This window comes from Phoxinus phoxinus (assembly GCF_949152265.1).
Source record: "Phoxinus phoxinus genome assembly, chromosome: 11".
Classification (NCBI taxonomy): domain Eukaryota; kingdom Metazoa; phylum Chordata; class Actinopteri; order Cypriniformes; family Leuciscidae; genus Phoxinus; species Phoxinus phoxinus.
The window spans coordinates 14818046-14835341 of record NC_136886.1 but is presented as its reverse complement, the minus strand read 5'-3'; the positions used below and the strand labels follow the sequence as shown (position 1 = coordinate 14835341).

The 17296-nt window shown below is 38.2% G+C and overlaps 2 protein-coding genes across 20 annotated transcripts in view; one reads left to right on the top strand and one right to left on the bottom strand.

The window, feature by feature from the left end:
- dock7 (dedicator of cytokinesis 7) overlaps window positions 1-17296 on the top strand; it is a 52283-nt gene that overhangs the window by 6354 nt on the left and 28633 nt on the right. For all 19 annotated transcript variants that reach the window (XM_079628621.1, XM_079628620.1, XM_079628618.1 and 16 more), the window contains exons 6-21: window positions 21-233; window positions 350-435; window positions 525-591; window positions 1513-1662; window positions 1976-2056; window positions 2157-2319; window positions 2506-2648; window positions 2789-2882; window positions 2976-3138; window positions 12172-12289; window positions 12390-12460; window positions 12677-12815; window positions 15661-15762; window positions 16140-16226; window positions 16314-16545; window positions 17126-17290. In XM_079628621.1, coding sequence (XP_079484747.1) covers window positions 21-233; window positions 350-435; window positions 525-591; window positions 1513-1662; window positions 1976-2056; window positions 2157-2319; window positions 2506-2648; window positions 2789-2882; window positions 2976-3138; window positions 12172-12289; window positions 12390-12460; window positions 12677-12815; window positions 15661-15762; window positions 16140-16226; window positions 16314-16545; window positions 17126-17290 — 2074 coding nt within the window. The remainder of the gene's footprint in view (window positions 1-20; window positions 234-349; window positions 436-524; window positions 592-1512; window positions 1663-1975; window positions 2057-2156; window positions 2320-2505; window positions 2649-2788; window positions 2883-2975; window positions 3139-12171; window positions 12290-12389; window positions 12461-12676; window positions 12816-15660; window positions 15763-16139; window positions 16227-16313; window positions 16546-17125; window positions 17291-17296) is intronic.
- angptl3 (angiopoietin-like 3) lies at window positions 4399-7945 on the bottom strand. Its single transcript, XM_079628659.1, has 7 exons — window positions 7326-7945; window positions 6991-7101; window positions 6529-6646; window positions 6331-6444; window positions 6038-6133; window positions 5479-5751; window positions 4399-5394 (listed from the first exon to the last, which is right to left on the bottom strand). The coding sequence occupies exons 1-7, from the start codon at window positions 7836-7838 to the stop codon at window positions 5219-5221; spliced, it is 1401 nt and encodes a 466-aa protein (XP_079484785.1). The 5' UTR covers window positions 7839-7945; the 3' UTR covers window positions 4399-5218.

Below are 17296 nucleotides of genomic sequence, written 5' to 3'. Positions count from 1 at the left end.
AGTGATTTTGCATGTTACAGGATGATCTGAAGCGAAGGTCCATGTCAATTGATGACACCCCACGGGGCAGCTGGGCTTGCAGTATTTTTGATCTGAAGAACTCTCAGCCTGATGCTCTGCTGGCTCACCTTCTGGATCGAGTGCCCAATGAGGAGATCGACCGCCACAATGAGGACCAGCGCAAGTCAAACCGCCATCGAGAGCTCTTCGCACTGCATCCCGCTTTGGATGAGGTAGAGTATGACATTTTGTTTGATTCATTCTCACAAGTCCAAAAACACAAGTTTCATGCTTATTCTTTTCAGGATTAATTACATTTCTTGCATTCTTTTTCCCTTCCTTCATGTAGGAAGAACCCATTGAGCGCCATTGTGTGCCTGATGTTCCCAAAGAACATTTCGGTCAAAGGCTTCTTGTCAAGTGCTTGTCCTTGAAGTAAGTGGGGAACAGCCTTTGTGGACTCAAATTTAACCTTACAACTACAATTACAATTTTGCTGATACGCTTCTCTTCTTACTTTTAAGGTTTGAGATAGAAATCGAGCCAATATTTGCAAGTTTGGCCTTATATGATATCAAAGAAAAGAAAAGGGTGAGCTGTTATGATTCCTTGTGTTATGTACAGTTAAAGCGTGTGTGGAAATCTAAAGCCCAAATAATGAATAGTTAGTTTATGAGTAGTTTATTGTTAAACAGAGGTGGGGAGTTATGAAGTACATTTACTCTGTTACATTTACTTGAATATTTTATTGGAAAATGTGTATTTTTAAGATTAGATTTAAATGTGGGTACTTTCACTTTAACTCGAGTACATTTCAAATGAAAACTGTACTTTTACTTTGTTACGCTGGGTGACGTTCCTCTCCTTACTTTATTTTAATGCAATACATGTTATGAAATGTATAGTTTATTCCAAGCACGTTGTCTATTTTTTCCTATTTTTTCACAAATTAATCACTCTTTTGAGTCAATTCTGTTCAAAGACTTTAACCAGTTCACACGTGCCTGCAGACATTACATTTTGGAGAACAGATGGAAGAAGATCCGTCAATGCGAATTTGATCATTGTTTGTGTTCAGATGTTCAATGACGGTCATGAGCGCGAGCACGTGAATTATTTTTCTTCTCTTTTTTTTTTGTGGTCCCCTTTACATGCATTTGAATACAAAACTGCAGGTATATATAATCCGAATAAACTAGTAACTTGCTACTTGAGTACTTTTTTTCATTGGATACCTTTTTACTCTTACTCAAGTAGTTATTAAAATGATTACTTTTTTACTTTGAGTAAATATTTCTATAAGTACTTGTACTTTTAGTTTTTGGATACTCTACCCACCTCTGCTGTTAAATAAAATATAAGTTACATTTGTTTGTAGAGGAAACATGACATTGCTAACTGATTTCAACACTAGAGGGTAGTAGTCACCTCACCTGTTCAAAAGTTACAGTTGTTCCTAGAGACTCCCACAGACATTAATGCATCCTACCATTTTCCTGTCTTATTCCTCAGATATCAGAGAACTTTTACTTTGACTTGAACTCTGAGCAAACGAAGGCCATGCTCCGACCACACATCCCATCTGCTGCTATCTCCACCCTGGCCCGCTCTGCCGTCTTTTCAATCACCTACCCTTGCCAAGATGTCTTCCTTGTTATCAAGGTTGGTTACATATTTATAATCTTACCATCAGCACCAGTCCATCATATTAGAATGATTTCTAAAGCATCTGTGACATTGAAGACTGGAACCATGTAATAAATATTTACCGGTATTTATGCTTTTTTTTAACATTCTTGTATAAATTGATAGTTTCAAGACAACAGGACAGTTTAAGTATGAATGGATTTAAGAAATGTATAGTTTTCTTTTTGTAGTTGCATATTTGATGATTATTCCAATGATTTTAATATTGCATTAATGTTTATTTAGTGGTCACTGAAAGCAACGCGTTATCTGCTCTGTTTGCTTTCAGCTTGAGAAGGTGCTACAGCAGGGAGACATTGGAGAGTGTGCAGAGCCTTACATGGTCTTTAAAGAGTCTGATGCTGCCAAAGTAAGCATTTTATTATAGTTTGTACATCATACACCAACTCCTGGTGGAATTCAGTTTAACATGGTGACTGGTATTTATTTTATTTTCCTGGGTACCACAGAATAAGGAAAAGATTGAGAAGTTGCGCAGTCAGGCCGAACAGTTCTGTCAGCGACTAGGGCGTTATCGGATGCCCTTTGCCTGGACGGCCATACACCTCATGAATATAGTGAACAGTGCAGGCAGTCTGGAGAGAGACACAGAGCTTGAGATGGGGCTTTCAGGTGAGTCTACATACGACACCGATGGTTGTGCATATTAATCCTGTACTTGGACTTGCACAGTTTGAGGTTAGTGTTCCGAACAACATTTGAATGGGTGACGAAACCCATTCAAGTAGGACTTGCCACATCCCATGTTTGCTCTTTATCGGTTCTCTTTCTAATTCTTGACTCTGCACCATCACACAGAGAGGAAAGGCTCGTGGTCCGAACGGAGGAACTCTAGTATTGTGGGGCGTCGTTCGTTGGAGAGAACCACCAGCGGAGACGAGTCATGCAGTCTGACTAGCTTTAGGCCTGCCACCCTGACGGTCACCAACTTCTTCAAACAGGTTACGCTGTTATTCTAAAAGAAAATAAATAATCATAGGAAGTTGACTGTCCAGTTACCCGCCACTGCAAAAGCTAATGAATGAAAGCTTTTCACATTTTATGTTATTTATATTATATTATATATCATATATCATATTAGGAAGGAGATCGACTAAGTGATGAAGATCTCTACAAGTTCCTAGCCGACATGCGGCGTCCATCCTCTGTGCTGCGTAGACTGAGGCCCATCACAGGTAGAGCTCTCTTGGCATGTTTTTGCAATATATTTTGACCTCATGAACCATTTATGCATTGAGTTATGTAACTCATTTACTTTATGCCCTTAGCCCAGCTGAAGATCGACATCTCTCCAGCCCCTGAGAACCCTCACTATTGCCTGACGCCTGAGCTGCTCCAATTGAAGCCTTACCCTGACAGTCGAGTGCGGCCAACAAAAGATATCCTGGAGTTCCCTGCCAGGGACGTTTATGTGCCCAACACCACTTACAGGTATAACCAACCTTTAAATGTCTAGATCAGTGATTCTCAACATTTTTGACTCAACACCACAAAAATATTCAAAGGCCATCCGTTTTTTTTTTTTTTATCTATGGGCACTCCTAGTTAAGTAACACAAATAATTAAAATTCAAATAATTACATTTCAGGATTCGATAATTATTTAGGAACTGAATGTTCTTCAGGGAATTCTACACTTTTAAAACCAGTGAATTTACATGGATTAAAAAATGGCTTAAAAGCGTGGCATAACTAGTAAAATATATATTCTTTATAAAAATGCCTTAGCTATTTATTAATTTACATGACTTTTCCATGTCTAAAAATCACCATTTTAAAATTAGGCTGCCTCATATATCCATGTTTTTCCAAGACTGGAAATCCTGTTTCTTCAAAGGAACCAAACAGTTGTTGAGGGGGTGAATTAAAATAAGAAATGTCTTGTTAAATAGTTAGTTGTTTTAGCATATTTTGTCTTATTTTAAACTTTTTGTTGGCTTGAGGATTTTTCCTTGGATGTTTGCTGTGGCCCTGCCCCCTAGATGAGAACCACTGGTCTGGATTACATTTAGAATTGGCCTCACTTTTAGCCTTGTCTCAGTTTTTTCTTATTGTTAAATAGCCAACTGCGCTCTGTGTAAGCAGTCGGCCTTACTGTATGGTCTAACCCCGCTTTTTAAGCTTTCTAGTTTAGTCAAGGTTGGTCAGACAAAGATGCTTATCTTCTGCTTATGTTGACATAACCTGTCATTCAGAGGACATGTTTGTCCACTCTCTGTCCACACCTGTGCCAACTTTGTTATCTTCCTTAGGACGATCCATGTAGTCAGCCTTGATTTGAGTTGTGCTGAATAGGCAGATTGGGACAAGAGTTTACTGCAGACAAATTTCATGCTCTAGATTTATCACACGTGTCACGTCTGTCGTATATGCAGGTGGTATAACATGTTAATGAAGGGTTGATTTCCCACTTAGGTTAAGCTTGGTCCTCCTGCTGGATTGTTTAATATCAGTTAAATAATAGTTTTCTCCCCCACAAACTAACAGTAGCTTTAAACTGTGTGGAAACTGGTTTATTTCAGTTATGTGAGCCCCCAATGAAATTGTTCATATTATATTCTCTGCTGAGAAGATATTGCTGATTTTTTTTTTCATCATTATGCAGTGGTTTACAGTTATTACCAGTAAAAAAAAAGAAGCTTGCTGTGTGAGTCCAAATATAGTTTGAATGATAGTCTCACTCGAGTGCTGTAAGTGGCTAATTTAAAGAAAGATTTTTATTTTTTATCTTATTGTCTAAATGTGTTGCTATAAATATGATGCACCCAACCATCACTGAGAAACATTCTGTAAACTAAATATACACAATACAGCTGAGTATGTACAAAGCATAACCAGGAGTCAATATGACTCAGTAACAGAAAGAGACATGCAGACCTTAACGATACATTTCTTGGTAACACTTTGTAATAATTTTCAACATTAAAAATACAAGAGCATATATATTGCATTTTTTTGTATAATCTAATATAAATGTGTTCTTAAGCATTATGGTTATGATTTTATGAAAGTTATTATAAAGTGTTACCTATTGCTTTTCTACTGTTGCACATTTGTGTAAAATGCTTAAATACATTCTTTAAGTAAACATACAATATGTGAAATGATGTTCTATAGTTGAATGCAGTGCAGTTCTATAATATTATCCATACAAACGGATTGTTGATTCCTGTTGACTCTTGATAATAACATGCACCAGATCCTGTTTCAGAGGTGTGATCTTGCCATTGTAACTTTTTCGCTTTTAGGATTTTTTTTAACAACTCTTCTTGGTCAGTAAGCTACAAGTGTGTTATCTGGTGACCTATGAAGATTTTGAACTAACATGTTGCAATAACCCTTTGACTTGGTTTTTACCCTCTACCAGAGTCAATGACCTGTTGCAGTTGCATCATTCAGTTTCGGCTCTCTGTAGAGAAAGGGAAAAGCTTTGTTGGCCAGTGTCTACTGCCAGTGTGACACCTCTAATTGATTCTGAATTACCCAATAGAGAGTGAGTATAGGGTCAGGGATTATTGAAACTGGGTTGATGGTCTGATGGTGATTTTTGTGGATTTGAGAGTGAAGGAGCTTCCTTTGGCTGGCCTCCAGTAGATTCCTTTCCTGCGCTGGTGGCGAGTCCTCAACCTCACCCAGGCGTATCTCCCGTTTAAGTTGGTGTCCCCACATGCATCAAACCACCAACCACCTGAAACCAGCAAACAATTATTATTCAAGGGATATTCAGTTATGTATTGGATGATATTAAATATTTAATTTGACCGTTTGATACCTGTGTAGTTGCGGGCACAGTTGGACTCGTCATGATTATCGTTGTCTCTGTCTTTGGTTGAGAACTTCATGCCCGTGTGGTTGCTCATGGCATCAGGCAGATCTCCGGATAAAGGTGCCACGTGAAGGGCGTAATCAGATGCAGGGCCTTCAAGGGTGAACATGTACTCTATGAATCTCTTTTCCTCCTTCCAGTCTTCCAGTTCAATGTGTAAAATGTATTCTCCTTGTTGAGCAATGGAATGGATCTTCTCCAAGCCAAGCCAAAACTCTTCTGTAACACAAGGACATTTGTGCTTAGTTAAAAGCTGAAGTTTCTATTTCTAGTGATCATGCCTTGAATAATGTATAACGGTCATACCAGGAAGAGACATGTGATTAGAATCAACTTGAGGCTGTTGCCTCTGCTTCAGGTGTATAGCATAATTTGCTTTTTTGCAATTGTCTTCAGCTAAAGATGAATCATACTACTGAAGCTTAAGCTGTTCATATATTATCAAGCTTCTATATTAGGAGTTGTAGAGAAGGAAACGTGACATGACACAAAAGGGCATACTTACTTTCCAATTTGCCAAAGCCATGTTCATATTTTTCCCATGACTGGTCAAAATCAACAGAGCCATCCTCCCTCCTCTGAATGACTGTTGCTGCTCCATCTTAAAATAAAGAGTTAAAGAAAACCGTAAAAAGAGAATCCTAGTTCGATAAGAATGGTGATAAAGGCACAACCTTCTTAGTTAGGGTTGTAACCACCTAGGTAGGGTTTCTTGTGCCCTTTGTGTTGTACCTGTCACAGTTTTTGTAACAGATATCAGTAGGAAGTCTGATTAGAAGTGCATTATTGGTCTCTTACCAGAACTTATCTCGCAGTAAACATAGAAAGGTTCAGATTGATTGGGTTTGATTGGGTAAATTCCACTGGTCCTCTGGCCTCTTTTGAACACATCACTGCAGTCTATTGGAAAGTCTGTGCAGCAAAACACACAGTTGATGGTTTTGGTTTTAATAAAGCAATAATGTAAATCGCTAATTGATTTCATGCTCTTCTTACCATTTATTTCTGTAGTTCCATTGGTGGAGTTGATTGTTAGGTACCGGAAAGGGTCTGGCGTTTCTGGGGTTAAATCCAAAGGTTTTTCAGCTGTGTCTTGAAAAGTGTCATAGTTCACCTGAAAATAAATGAATATATTTAATCTCAGTAAATGCGAATAAAGAGAGTTAGAGAGTTAAAGTGATGATAAATTCAGTAAATACTCTTTATTTTTACTATAATCACTTGACTTTAATTTTATTAAACTGTCTAATTTATTAAAAAAATACATTTTAATCCAGTTATAAAAATTTTAAATATATATATAATATGTGTGTGTGTAAATAAAATATGCAACACATTTTGTTAGCCTGAAAATGTTCTTTTGTGAGTGCAGTAAGTGTGGGGACCCTTTTTATTAAAAATACATTGAATGATCAATTTAAAATGCATAATCTGAATTTTGTAATGAAAATAACAAACCTTATCCTCAAGACTCTTAATTTTGGTCTTCTGGTAATTTAGCTGTTCGTGTTGCTCTTTAACAGATTTAAGCAGGTCTGTAATGGTCCTTTCTTGTGTTTCAATCACATCCTGCAACAGATAAAAGTTGTCAATGGAGTAAATTCATAACTGGATTCAGCTGACCTGTACAGCTATATGATCAGTACATTTTATCTGAACTTTTATTGATATACATTTTTTTGCCATCAAGTATGATTCACATGCATTTTTAGACAGTATTGTTAAAAAATGGGTATTGCGAAGCCCTATAGTTATGCGAATTTGGACCTTTATAATTAGAAATTCTGACTCACCTTCAAAGCAGTGATCTCTTGAAGTTGCTCCAGAGGCATCATGCTCTGAGACAAGCCCTTCAGCTTCTCCTCCAGTCCTCCAACCTTGCTATGCAACTGGTTTCGCTCTTGGAGAATATTGTTAATTTTGGAGTTGATCTCCAGGGACAAGTTTCTGATCTCCTCATTATTGGCCTTCAGAAATATGGTCGTCTCCTTCAACTTCTCTTCTTCCTCTTTGATCTCACTGGTGACCACTGAGAGCTGGTAGAAGGAGCGATCGAAGATGTTGAGCTTCTGGAAGATGTCGTTGATCTGAGACTTGGTTTTGTGCACAAACTCCCGGAGACTCTGGCCGAGCTGGAGCAAACCGTTAGCCAGGAGTCGTACGTCATCTAACATGGCAAAGCGGGATCTAGCCTCGGTTGGCGGCGCGGTTATTAGGATAGGCGGCTCGGTGGGTGATTTTCGCAGGTTAGAGGCTGCGCTTGTTGTGGACAAGCTTAGCCAAAAAAGCAGGAAAATCGGCATCATTTTAGGTGGTTTGTTTAGTGCGTCAGTCCTTTGCCAATGCCTGTCTGTGTGCTAGTCTCTTTTAACCTCCCTTTCTCGCTACTCTTCTCATCTCCTACTCTGAGAACAAAAACAGCAGAGATTCCTCAAATATATACCGCTACACTGAGAGGGGAGGGAGCATTTGGTAATTATTAATCTGGCTTTGCTTGAGCCTCCTCCTCCAAATCTGTGGAAAGTTTACTCTGTGCAGACAATTTACAGTATCACACACACACATTTCCCCCACTCAACACACATCTATAACCTGGTCCCCGGTTGCATCTGATAAGCAAAGATGAACGATGCTGATGAATCATCCTGCCGATCGATCACATCATAACCGCGGCCACTTGGTGCTCTGTGCATGCACTGCTTGATGGGAATTAATTATAAAAGTATGCGATTTATGGTTCTGGCTTTGATTTAATGGCCTCCTGAATCAGCGGAGCATCACTCTCAGGTGCCACTGAGAGGCTCTGCATGTACAAGCAGGATCGTCGCTGGATCTCAGAACGGTTCGGCTCAGGCGGTAATAGAAATGAGTGATGACTGAAGTTGGGGGAGTTTGTGCCATTTGCACTGATATGTACAGGCTTTTTATTTACTGCTGCGTCATATTAATCTCCCTTCAGGGTTCAGCAGTGCTTTTTTTTTCTGTTGGCCTGGTCAGGCCAGTAGTTTAAATTTTAACCTAGAAAATATTTTATAATCTAGCTCACCACAAAAAATATATATTTTTATATATTTTAATTATTTGAATAAATTCTGTTTTATTAACCTTTACTACTAGGTTTTAATTTTTCAATACATTATACAGCTATAATGCACATATTCATAGTTGTATTCACTCTTGTAATACACACACACGCACACACAAAATCTCATCTCATGTCAACCACTAGATACCATTAGATACCATTGGTAAAATGTTGCATAATGTTACATTTGGTGAAACGTTTAATTGTAAGAATTTTCAACAACAATTTTCAGTAAAGATGTTTTAGCCTTGGTTTACTTTGTTCACATGCTGTTTTTAAATATTTAATCTTAGCAGCTTGTAATGGGGATGAGTTATAAAGGTGATGATACACAGGGCAACTTTTTGAGCAATATTGCTGGGCAATGTTGCCGTCAACGGGCAACCAGATGAGACACAGGGTCCACGACCGATCTAAATGATCCAGATAGAAATGTATTGCCCATTTTCAATGGGAAAGTGCCCAAGCAACAATCGCTCGGCAAGATTGCCTGGCAACATTGCTCAAAAAGTTGCCCTGTGTATCGTCACCTTTAGTCTTGACCAAATGTTTGCAAACACCCTAAATGTGGACCCTACTGATAAACTATTCAACCTGTTACTATTCTTGATCTACTGAATCGTTGTTGTTTCTCCAGATGTTTTAATTGTGGAATAATCTCCTCTATTTAACACATTTTAATTTTACAACAACAACAAAAAACATAAACTATAGGAATATTCCTGTATAATGAACATATTCTTGCTTGCTTTAGCGTATGACCAAATTCATATATCTGCATATTCTTGCGCATGTAAATGCAGACATTGAAAATATTTTGATGTTATGTTATGTCTGAAATGTTAAGTATTTTTTTATGTAGTTCAAATAACATGTATAGCAAAATATATGGTTGTTTGAAACTATTTATGGACGCTGTTCTGTAAATGTTAGGGTGAAACAAACTTGATTGCATTTTATTTTATAATTTTATAATTTATAATTATAATTTAATTGCATTTTTCCTGTCATATAACTTGTTTTATGTTTGCTGTGTTGCAGTGATGTATAATCATTGCCCTGCTGCAAGTATGTACTAACTGGTTCTGTTCAGATAGGTGCGCAAAGTTTGGCCCCAATCCATATTTGTGGACACAGCAAACACGACCTGACTCCCATTGTGTACCCAGACGAAATATCATCCTTTCTTACACCCTGTGCCAAATCTAAAAATATGAACCTGTCATTATTTGATGAGTTTGCAGATCTAGATAGATCTGAACTGAAGAACATTTTTGGCTGGAATTGCTCCAAATATTTTGTTTATTGAACCACTTTTTTTTTTTTTTTCTATTTGATTGCAGCTTATATGGGAATATTTTGAATAGCACAATGTATAAGCACTTATTCACTCCTCCCTTGCTCATTTTCTCCTTTTGAATTTGAACTAAAGATCACAGTATGAAATAAGTGATACATACACACCACATTAGAGAGGAGCAAGCGGCAACCTCCCTGTCTCTCTCTTGGAACCAACACGGAAGTGAATTAAACGGCAATTCATCGACTGGCCGCTTGAGGCTGGCTGCAGAAGGGAGTCAAATCTGTATCTCCCCCATGTTAAAATGCCCAACTTTACAGCTGAACAAAACATGTTTACAGCCTGGTTCTCTCTGTGGCTTTGGTCTATAAAGCTAACTTTGCCCTTCATAACAACTGTGAGGGGGGTGCATTTTTTTATAACTCGCCCGTGTAGTTGATTAATATTTAAAGTTCTGCAAAATTAAGGGTGTGTCCACTTTTGAGTGACAGGCGGATTCCCGCTGATGTAAATGCTAGCCGGTTAGCAGTTACTTCACTTCAGCAAATTCCAGCTGCTGAATTTGCCATCTCTGCCGTGTTTGTGCTTTTATTCGGGATTATTTCATATAATTTAATACACCCATTACCTCGCCCACGGCTTTAGATTCCGCCGTTTTTCGTCGAGTGTCGTTCGAGAGACCAGCGCTGTATTCCACTCGTTCTCCTCTGTGAACATGCACTAATGGATGTGATGTCTGACAATTTCGTTGCTTTTTGGAGTTTTCAGATTTAAAAACGTCTATAGATATAAAGGCTACACTCGTTCTGCGGTGCCGTTGCTCTGGGACAGATTATAACATGCTTAACTTATGTACCGTCAGATGAAATCCTGCAGGTGTGTTTCTCCGTTCATGCAATAAATTCACATCCTTGAATGAGCGCGTATTTCTAGCGCATTTACTTGAACTTCACAGGTAATATATATCTATGTTTTGACCCATTTGAGAATTGAGATGCGGCCAAAATCAGAATTTAAAATGGACTGAATAATAAAGCTCTCTACGAACTTGACGAGCGATGCCGCGCTGACGGACCAGACTGTAATAAAGAGTGACTGACATGTATGCACATAATCACGGTCACACACACTCTCAGAGTAGCCTAATATTGTAAAGTTACTGCATAATACATTTTCAACAAGCAGAATAACTTAGCTGCACAGTATCGCGATACACAGTCTCACTTGTTGTAGCTATGTCTTTTAACTATTACAATATTTCGAAGGGCAAAAACAGGACATTTTAATTGCCATTCAGATTTTAATCATCAACTGTCAGTGTCACTTTAGCGCGAGCCCGTGTGCAGTCGCAGACTTGGTACTGTGAGTAGCATATAGCATTAGCTCCCAAGCCTGCTAACTCCATAACGTCGCGCTAGGTGGGCGTGGTTTCAGTTAGCCAGGCTCCTCAGCTCCGCCTCTTTGCCCATATTCTGTTATCCGGGAGTGACAAGCGGTGACGCGAGGCCAAGATGGCGACGGCCGGCTCCGCCCACTTTAGGCTTCAAAAATGCTCTTCAGAAACCTACGGGTGACGTCACGGACACTACGTCCATATTTTTTTACAGTCTATGGAGAGGAGGCGATATTGAGAGTGCATGAGAGTTTTGTGCTCCTTGGAAAGTCTGTGACCTTTGCGGACTGTAGGGTTTCCCAGGAGAGTATGTTCCACGTCACTGCAGTATTTCTGTCTGTTCCTGCAGCTACTGTAACCGCAGAACGGAAACGGCTGTGCAAGAATGGAAAAGATAATGTTAATTTTATTCTGGGCTTTTTGCTTTAAGATGTTTTCACATGTGAATAGAAACTGTTTTTGAACTTCTGTTTTGTGCAAATTACTGGTATGTACTTACTTACATGAACTTACATAAATTTAATTTTGGTGTAATATTTTGAAATGACTTCTTAACCATGGGTTGTTGATTTCATCATCATCTTGTTTTTTTTTTTTTTTCATGGACAGTGGACACATTTCTGTCTCATTTTCAAATAGTCTTATTTCATTTAAGGAATCGGCTGAGAAACCAAAAAAACATTTCCAGAATTATTTACCTTTGAATATAAGATTTACAAAACCTGCTTGAAAAACTTCTATATATATATATATATATATATATATATATATTCAAATGTCTATTTAATTGAATGGGAGCAGTAGGGATCAAACATTTGATGTATAATCAACTTTCCTTCCTCTGTGTACCTGCATTTGTAGGAACCTCCTGTACGTGAACCCACAGAGCCTGAACTTCGCAAATCGTCAAGGTTCTGCCCGTAACATTACAGTGAAAGTACAGTTCATGAATGGGGAAGATCCTAGCAACGCTATGCCTGTAAGTTCTGACAGATTCATTTACAAAGTCTCATATAGCCAAACATATCATGGGAAAGCACTCTCTTGAACTTACAGTTCTTTCTTCCATGGTCTCTTAGGTAATCTACGGGAAATCCAGCTGTGCAGAGTATTCAAAGGAGGCTTACACTTCTGTAGTCTATCATAATCGGTGAGTTCATGGCTGCAGCATCTCATAAAAACTCATGCAGAAGTGTTCAACATGAGATCAAACATCAGCTCAGGGAGGGACAGTGTTAGTTGTACGTGATTTTGGAACAACAGTTGGTCGAGGTTTTGTTTGATTTGCGTAAGAAATGGAATGTTTACACTGAAATTTGTTCAATGTTTCTTTTTTTTTTTTTTTTCTCAAATGTTATTTCCTCAGATCACCTGATTTCCACGAAGAAGTTAAAATCAAGCTTCCAGCCTCGCTGACCGACCATCATCACATCCTTTTCACTTTCTACCACATCAGCTGTCAACAGAAACAGAACACTCCACTGGAGACGCCTGTTGGATACACGGTACACACACACACACACACACACACACACACACACTATTATTCAAGAGTTTAGGATCAGTAATATTTAATTTTTTAAAGAATTAAAGGGGTCATGACATGTTTTTTTTTATTTTATTATTATGTTCCCTTAGGTGCAATTATAGTATTACTATAGTTTTTTTTTACAAATTTTTTTTAAAATGTAGTGATGTATGACCTTTTCCCACCCTGTTTCTCATCCTCTGATTCAAACAGTCTGTTTTGGGGGTGTTTCCCCTTTAAGAGTTCAGTGTTAACGCCCACTGCTATGATTGGCTAACGTCAGTGCCTGTGCATCAATTATTAACGCCCCCAGCCAGAACATTTGCGGATTCGGCGTAACTGTTTAATAGCGGGTGATGCATGCGAAGCGATGGCTCTTGCAATGATAAAACCTTATTATGTTTGAGCCGGAATCAGAGGAAAATGAACCATCACCACAACAACGAAGACTGGATCAGCTCGTGTCCACATGGAAAGTGAAACTATTTTGAAATAATAATAAAAAATTAACCCGAGACACTTGAAAACGGATTATTGTTGCATAATTATCCTATAGCTTAATTTGCTAACAGTTTAACATTATTTAACTAATCACATGTAGGCCTACTAGAAAGGCGACATATTTTCAAGATTCTCTTATACAAATGTGTTTATATTAGCCATGGTAAAAAGTAAGTTTGCGTCGTCGTTGTTGAGCCCAGAATATTCGGCACGGACTTATCTTTGAGCAACAGTTTTCTGGCAAAGCCAAGCATCATTTGGGGATTTTTTCCTCAAAACAGTCATCCTTAAATGTATAGAACAAACGCTTAAACTAACACTGCCGTGACTGGGACGTCCGCAAAAAATAAAGTGCATCCATTTTTCCCTGACAACTGGATCTTTCAGCGTATTTAAAAAGTAGTTTAAAGTTTTAAATACATTACTTACAGTTTGCGTCGTCGATGTTGAGCCCAGAATAGTCGGCACGGACTTATCTTTGAGCAACAGTTTTCTGGCAAAGCTCAAAACAGTCATCCTTCAAATGTATAGAACAAACGCTTAAACTAACACTGCCGTGACTGAGACGTCCGCAAAAAATAAAGTGCATCCATTTTTCCCCTGACGACTGGATCCTTCGCAGCGTATTCAAAGATGTTGTTTGTCCACAGCCAGGAACAGCACATCTGCGGCATCGTAATCTCCCTGTACACACACAGACCCACTCGCTGTCCGTCGACTGAACACTTGTGAGGCGCAGCGCGCGGGCGCGACAACGATACGAAATGAGCGTAGCTGTCTTGCGCTTTAAGCGTAACTGTCTTCTGCTGGAGGCGGTCATATGCAAACGCTGGTACGTCACTTCGTACCGTGACGTCACTTCTTACCATGGATCCAGAACGAGCTGTATTTAGAGCTTGATTAAATAAATGATTTGTTTATAATGGGGAGGACGTCTTAAGCTATGAAACTTGCAGGACGTTTAAATGGTACAAAGACCTCTTATATACCAAAAGATCAAGGCAAATTTTGTTTCTCATGTCATGACCCCTTTAATACTTTTATACAGCAACGAATCATTAAATTGATCAAAGAGTGACAACACTTTTACATTGTTACAAATAAAAAGTAAATAAATGCTGTTTGACTTTTGAACTTGATTTCTTCTAATACATTTTTTTTTTTAAATAAAATTGTATCCTCCTGGTTTTCAAACCCTCTTTTGGCATTAAAAAAAAAATACTGTCAGGATTTACTAAAGACACGCTGTAAAAAAATTTGCAACTAAAAAGGCGTGGACACCGGCTGACCTTATTGCATATGCATTTGTAGGAGTTTCACTTTCAGACGCAACATTTATGGGAGGAGAGTTTTTAAATGAGTCATGCAAGGTGATTTACTAAGGATTGTGCTAGTCAGTTTACTGGTATTTGTGCCATTATTTAACACCCAAAAGCAGGTCTTAAACCAGACTTTGCGCTGCTCTTGGTAGATAGGGTTGGTCGTTATGGAAATGATCTGGCTGCATCGGTGTTCTTTAATTTTAACACGTAATCGGTAGATCACACGCTGAACTTTCCACTCCCATTGACGCTTTTTTGCCCTGTTTAGTAAATCTGGCCCTTGGTGTAAACGCCTCAATCGATCCGAATGAGCTCAATCCGAATTAAACTTCGATCAGATGTGTAGGCCTGAAACAACCAGATCAAAAAAAAAATAAAAAAATAATTAAGCATGTAAACAATTATACCTTACTATTTTCTCAATCAGATTAAAAAAATATGTTGTGCAAATGCGCCTGTATTTACATACGTTGTGCGTCATACAAACATGTGTAAGATGTCTTATGAAGTGGTCAGTGGATGAGACTGAATAATTATTAAATGGTTGCTAAAAACCTCTTCTGACATAAATGTCAGCTTTCTTTTTAGATATGTCATCAAGGAAAAATACAACACTTATTCTTGGCATTATTTGATATACAAATCAGATTGGATTCGTTCTGATTGACAAATTGACGATTAATGGCAATTGATAATTGATGATTAATTTTCGAATGACAAAAATTAGTGCATGTGAACCTTCCTACTGAGGACTAGAGTAATGGCTGCTAAAACATTTATGTATTTTTGATCAAATAAATGCAGCTTTAGTGAGATTACACAGATTTTGGCAACAAGCCACCTTAATTTCATAGATAACATAGATTTGCTTTGTTGTGAACTATTGAGATGGATTGAGAATTTTGGAATTGGAGTATCAAATGAAATCAAATTAAATCGAATCATGACGTGTCTGAAGGTTCCCACCTATAATAAATGTTGTGTCTCTGTCTCCCTCAGTGGATTCCCATGCTGCAGAATGGACGCTTGAGAACAGGTCACTTCTGTCTGCCCGTATCGCTGGAGAAACCGCCTCAGTCTTACTCTGTTCTCTCTCCTGATGTAAGGCAGTTTATGTCATACAACACACATAGATAAAGCTAAGTTATTTAATGAGATTTATTCATTTGGTTATGTCAAGTACCTTTCATTTAATGCAGTAGGTGTTAAGAGTTTCCTCATTGGTCAACAATTTTTTTTAACAATGTTAAAACAAACTGGAACATGCTTTTACAATTTTGTTTACAGACCAAGTACTTATTTTTTCTGTATCGAGATGATACCATTATTGTTAGCAATGCTGTTATTGTTCAGTAGGGATCATGATACAGTACAGATTGTTTTTGAGTGTTTGACAGTATTTTAGGGTAGCAATGTATAATAATAACCATTTATTGAAAGAAATTATACTGGAAGTTAATTCATGCATTTGTGTGTAGGTTCCTCTTCCTGGAATGAAATGGGTGGATAACCACAGAGGGGTGTTTAATGTAGAGGTTGTGGCTGCATCCACCATCCACACGCAGGTAACTAGTAGTTAAACTGCCAAAATACTGATTCATTTAAAGCCTACAAACACATGCATTCTCTGATGTGTTTCTTTCTTTCCCCAGGACCAGTATTTAGATAAGTTCTTTGCTCTGGTGCATGCGCTGGATGAGCACATGTTCCCCGTGAGGATAGGAGACATGCGCATTATGGAGAATAATCTGGAGGCTGAGCTGAAGTCTAGTATCGCAGCTTTGAATTCATCTCAGCTGGAGCCTGTGGTGCGCTTCCTTCACCTACTGCTGGACAAACTGGTTCTGCTGATGGTGCGGCCTCCTGTTATAGCCGGGCAGATAGGTACTTGCAGTCCTCCAACCTACATACTCTCAGAAAACACACAGAAAATATTTACAACTTTAAAGAAATACTGGGGTAATAGGATATTGGGCTCCATGGGTTCCAATGGCGTTTGGCTCCCAACGTTCTTCAAAATATCTTCTTTTGTGTTCCACAGAAAAATATTAATCCATACAGGTTTAGAACATTGAATGATGACACAATTTTCATTTTGGTAGTTTGGCCACAAATTAAATTTTTTATCATTTACTCCAAACCTGGTTGCTATTTCCAATTTAAAAACAAATCATTCTTTTAAATCAGTTATGTTCAACCAGCTCACATGTTTGACTGAAGGATTCATTTGTGAATCAAATCAGAAGTTGGTCGTATAACTTTTTTTATTTTTATTTATTGAATTCCCTTTTTATAATCGCTAGGATCAAGTTATTTACACACAAAGCTGGATAGACTCTAGACTTTCTATTAAACAAAAAAGTATATAATAATTTAATTTATTTAATTCAGAACTGTATAACATAGTTGCTAGTCTAATGGTGGTTTCCTAATTCTCTTGCGTTTTGTTTTCTATTTACTGTAGTGAATCTTGGTCAGGCCTCTTTTGAAGTGATGGCATCTATAGTGAACCGTCTACATAAGTACTTGGACACTAGTCAAGATATGCATGGGCGAAACAGCCTTCTCTCCTCATATATCCACTATGTCTTCCGCCTACCCAACATGGATCCCAACTCCCCCTCTCCAGGTCAGG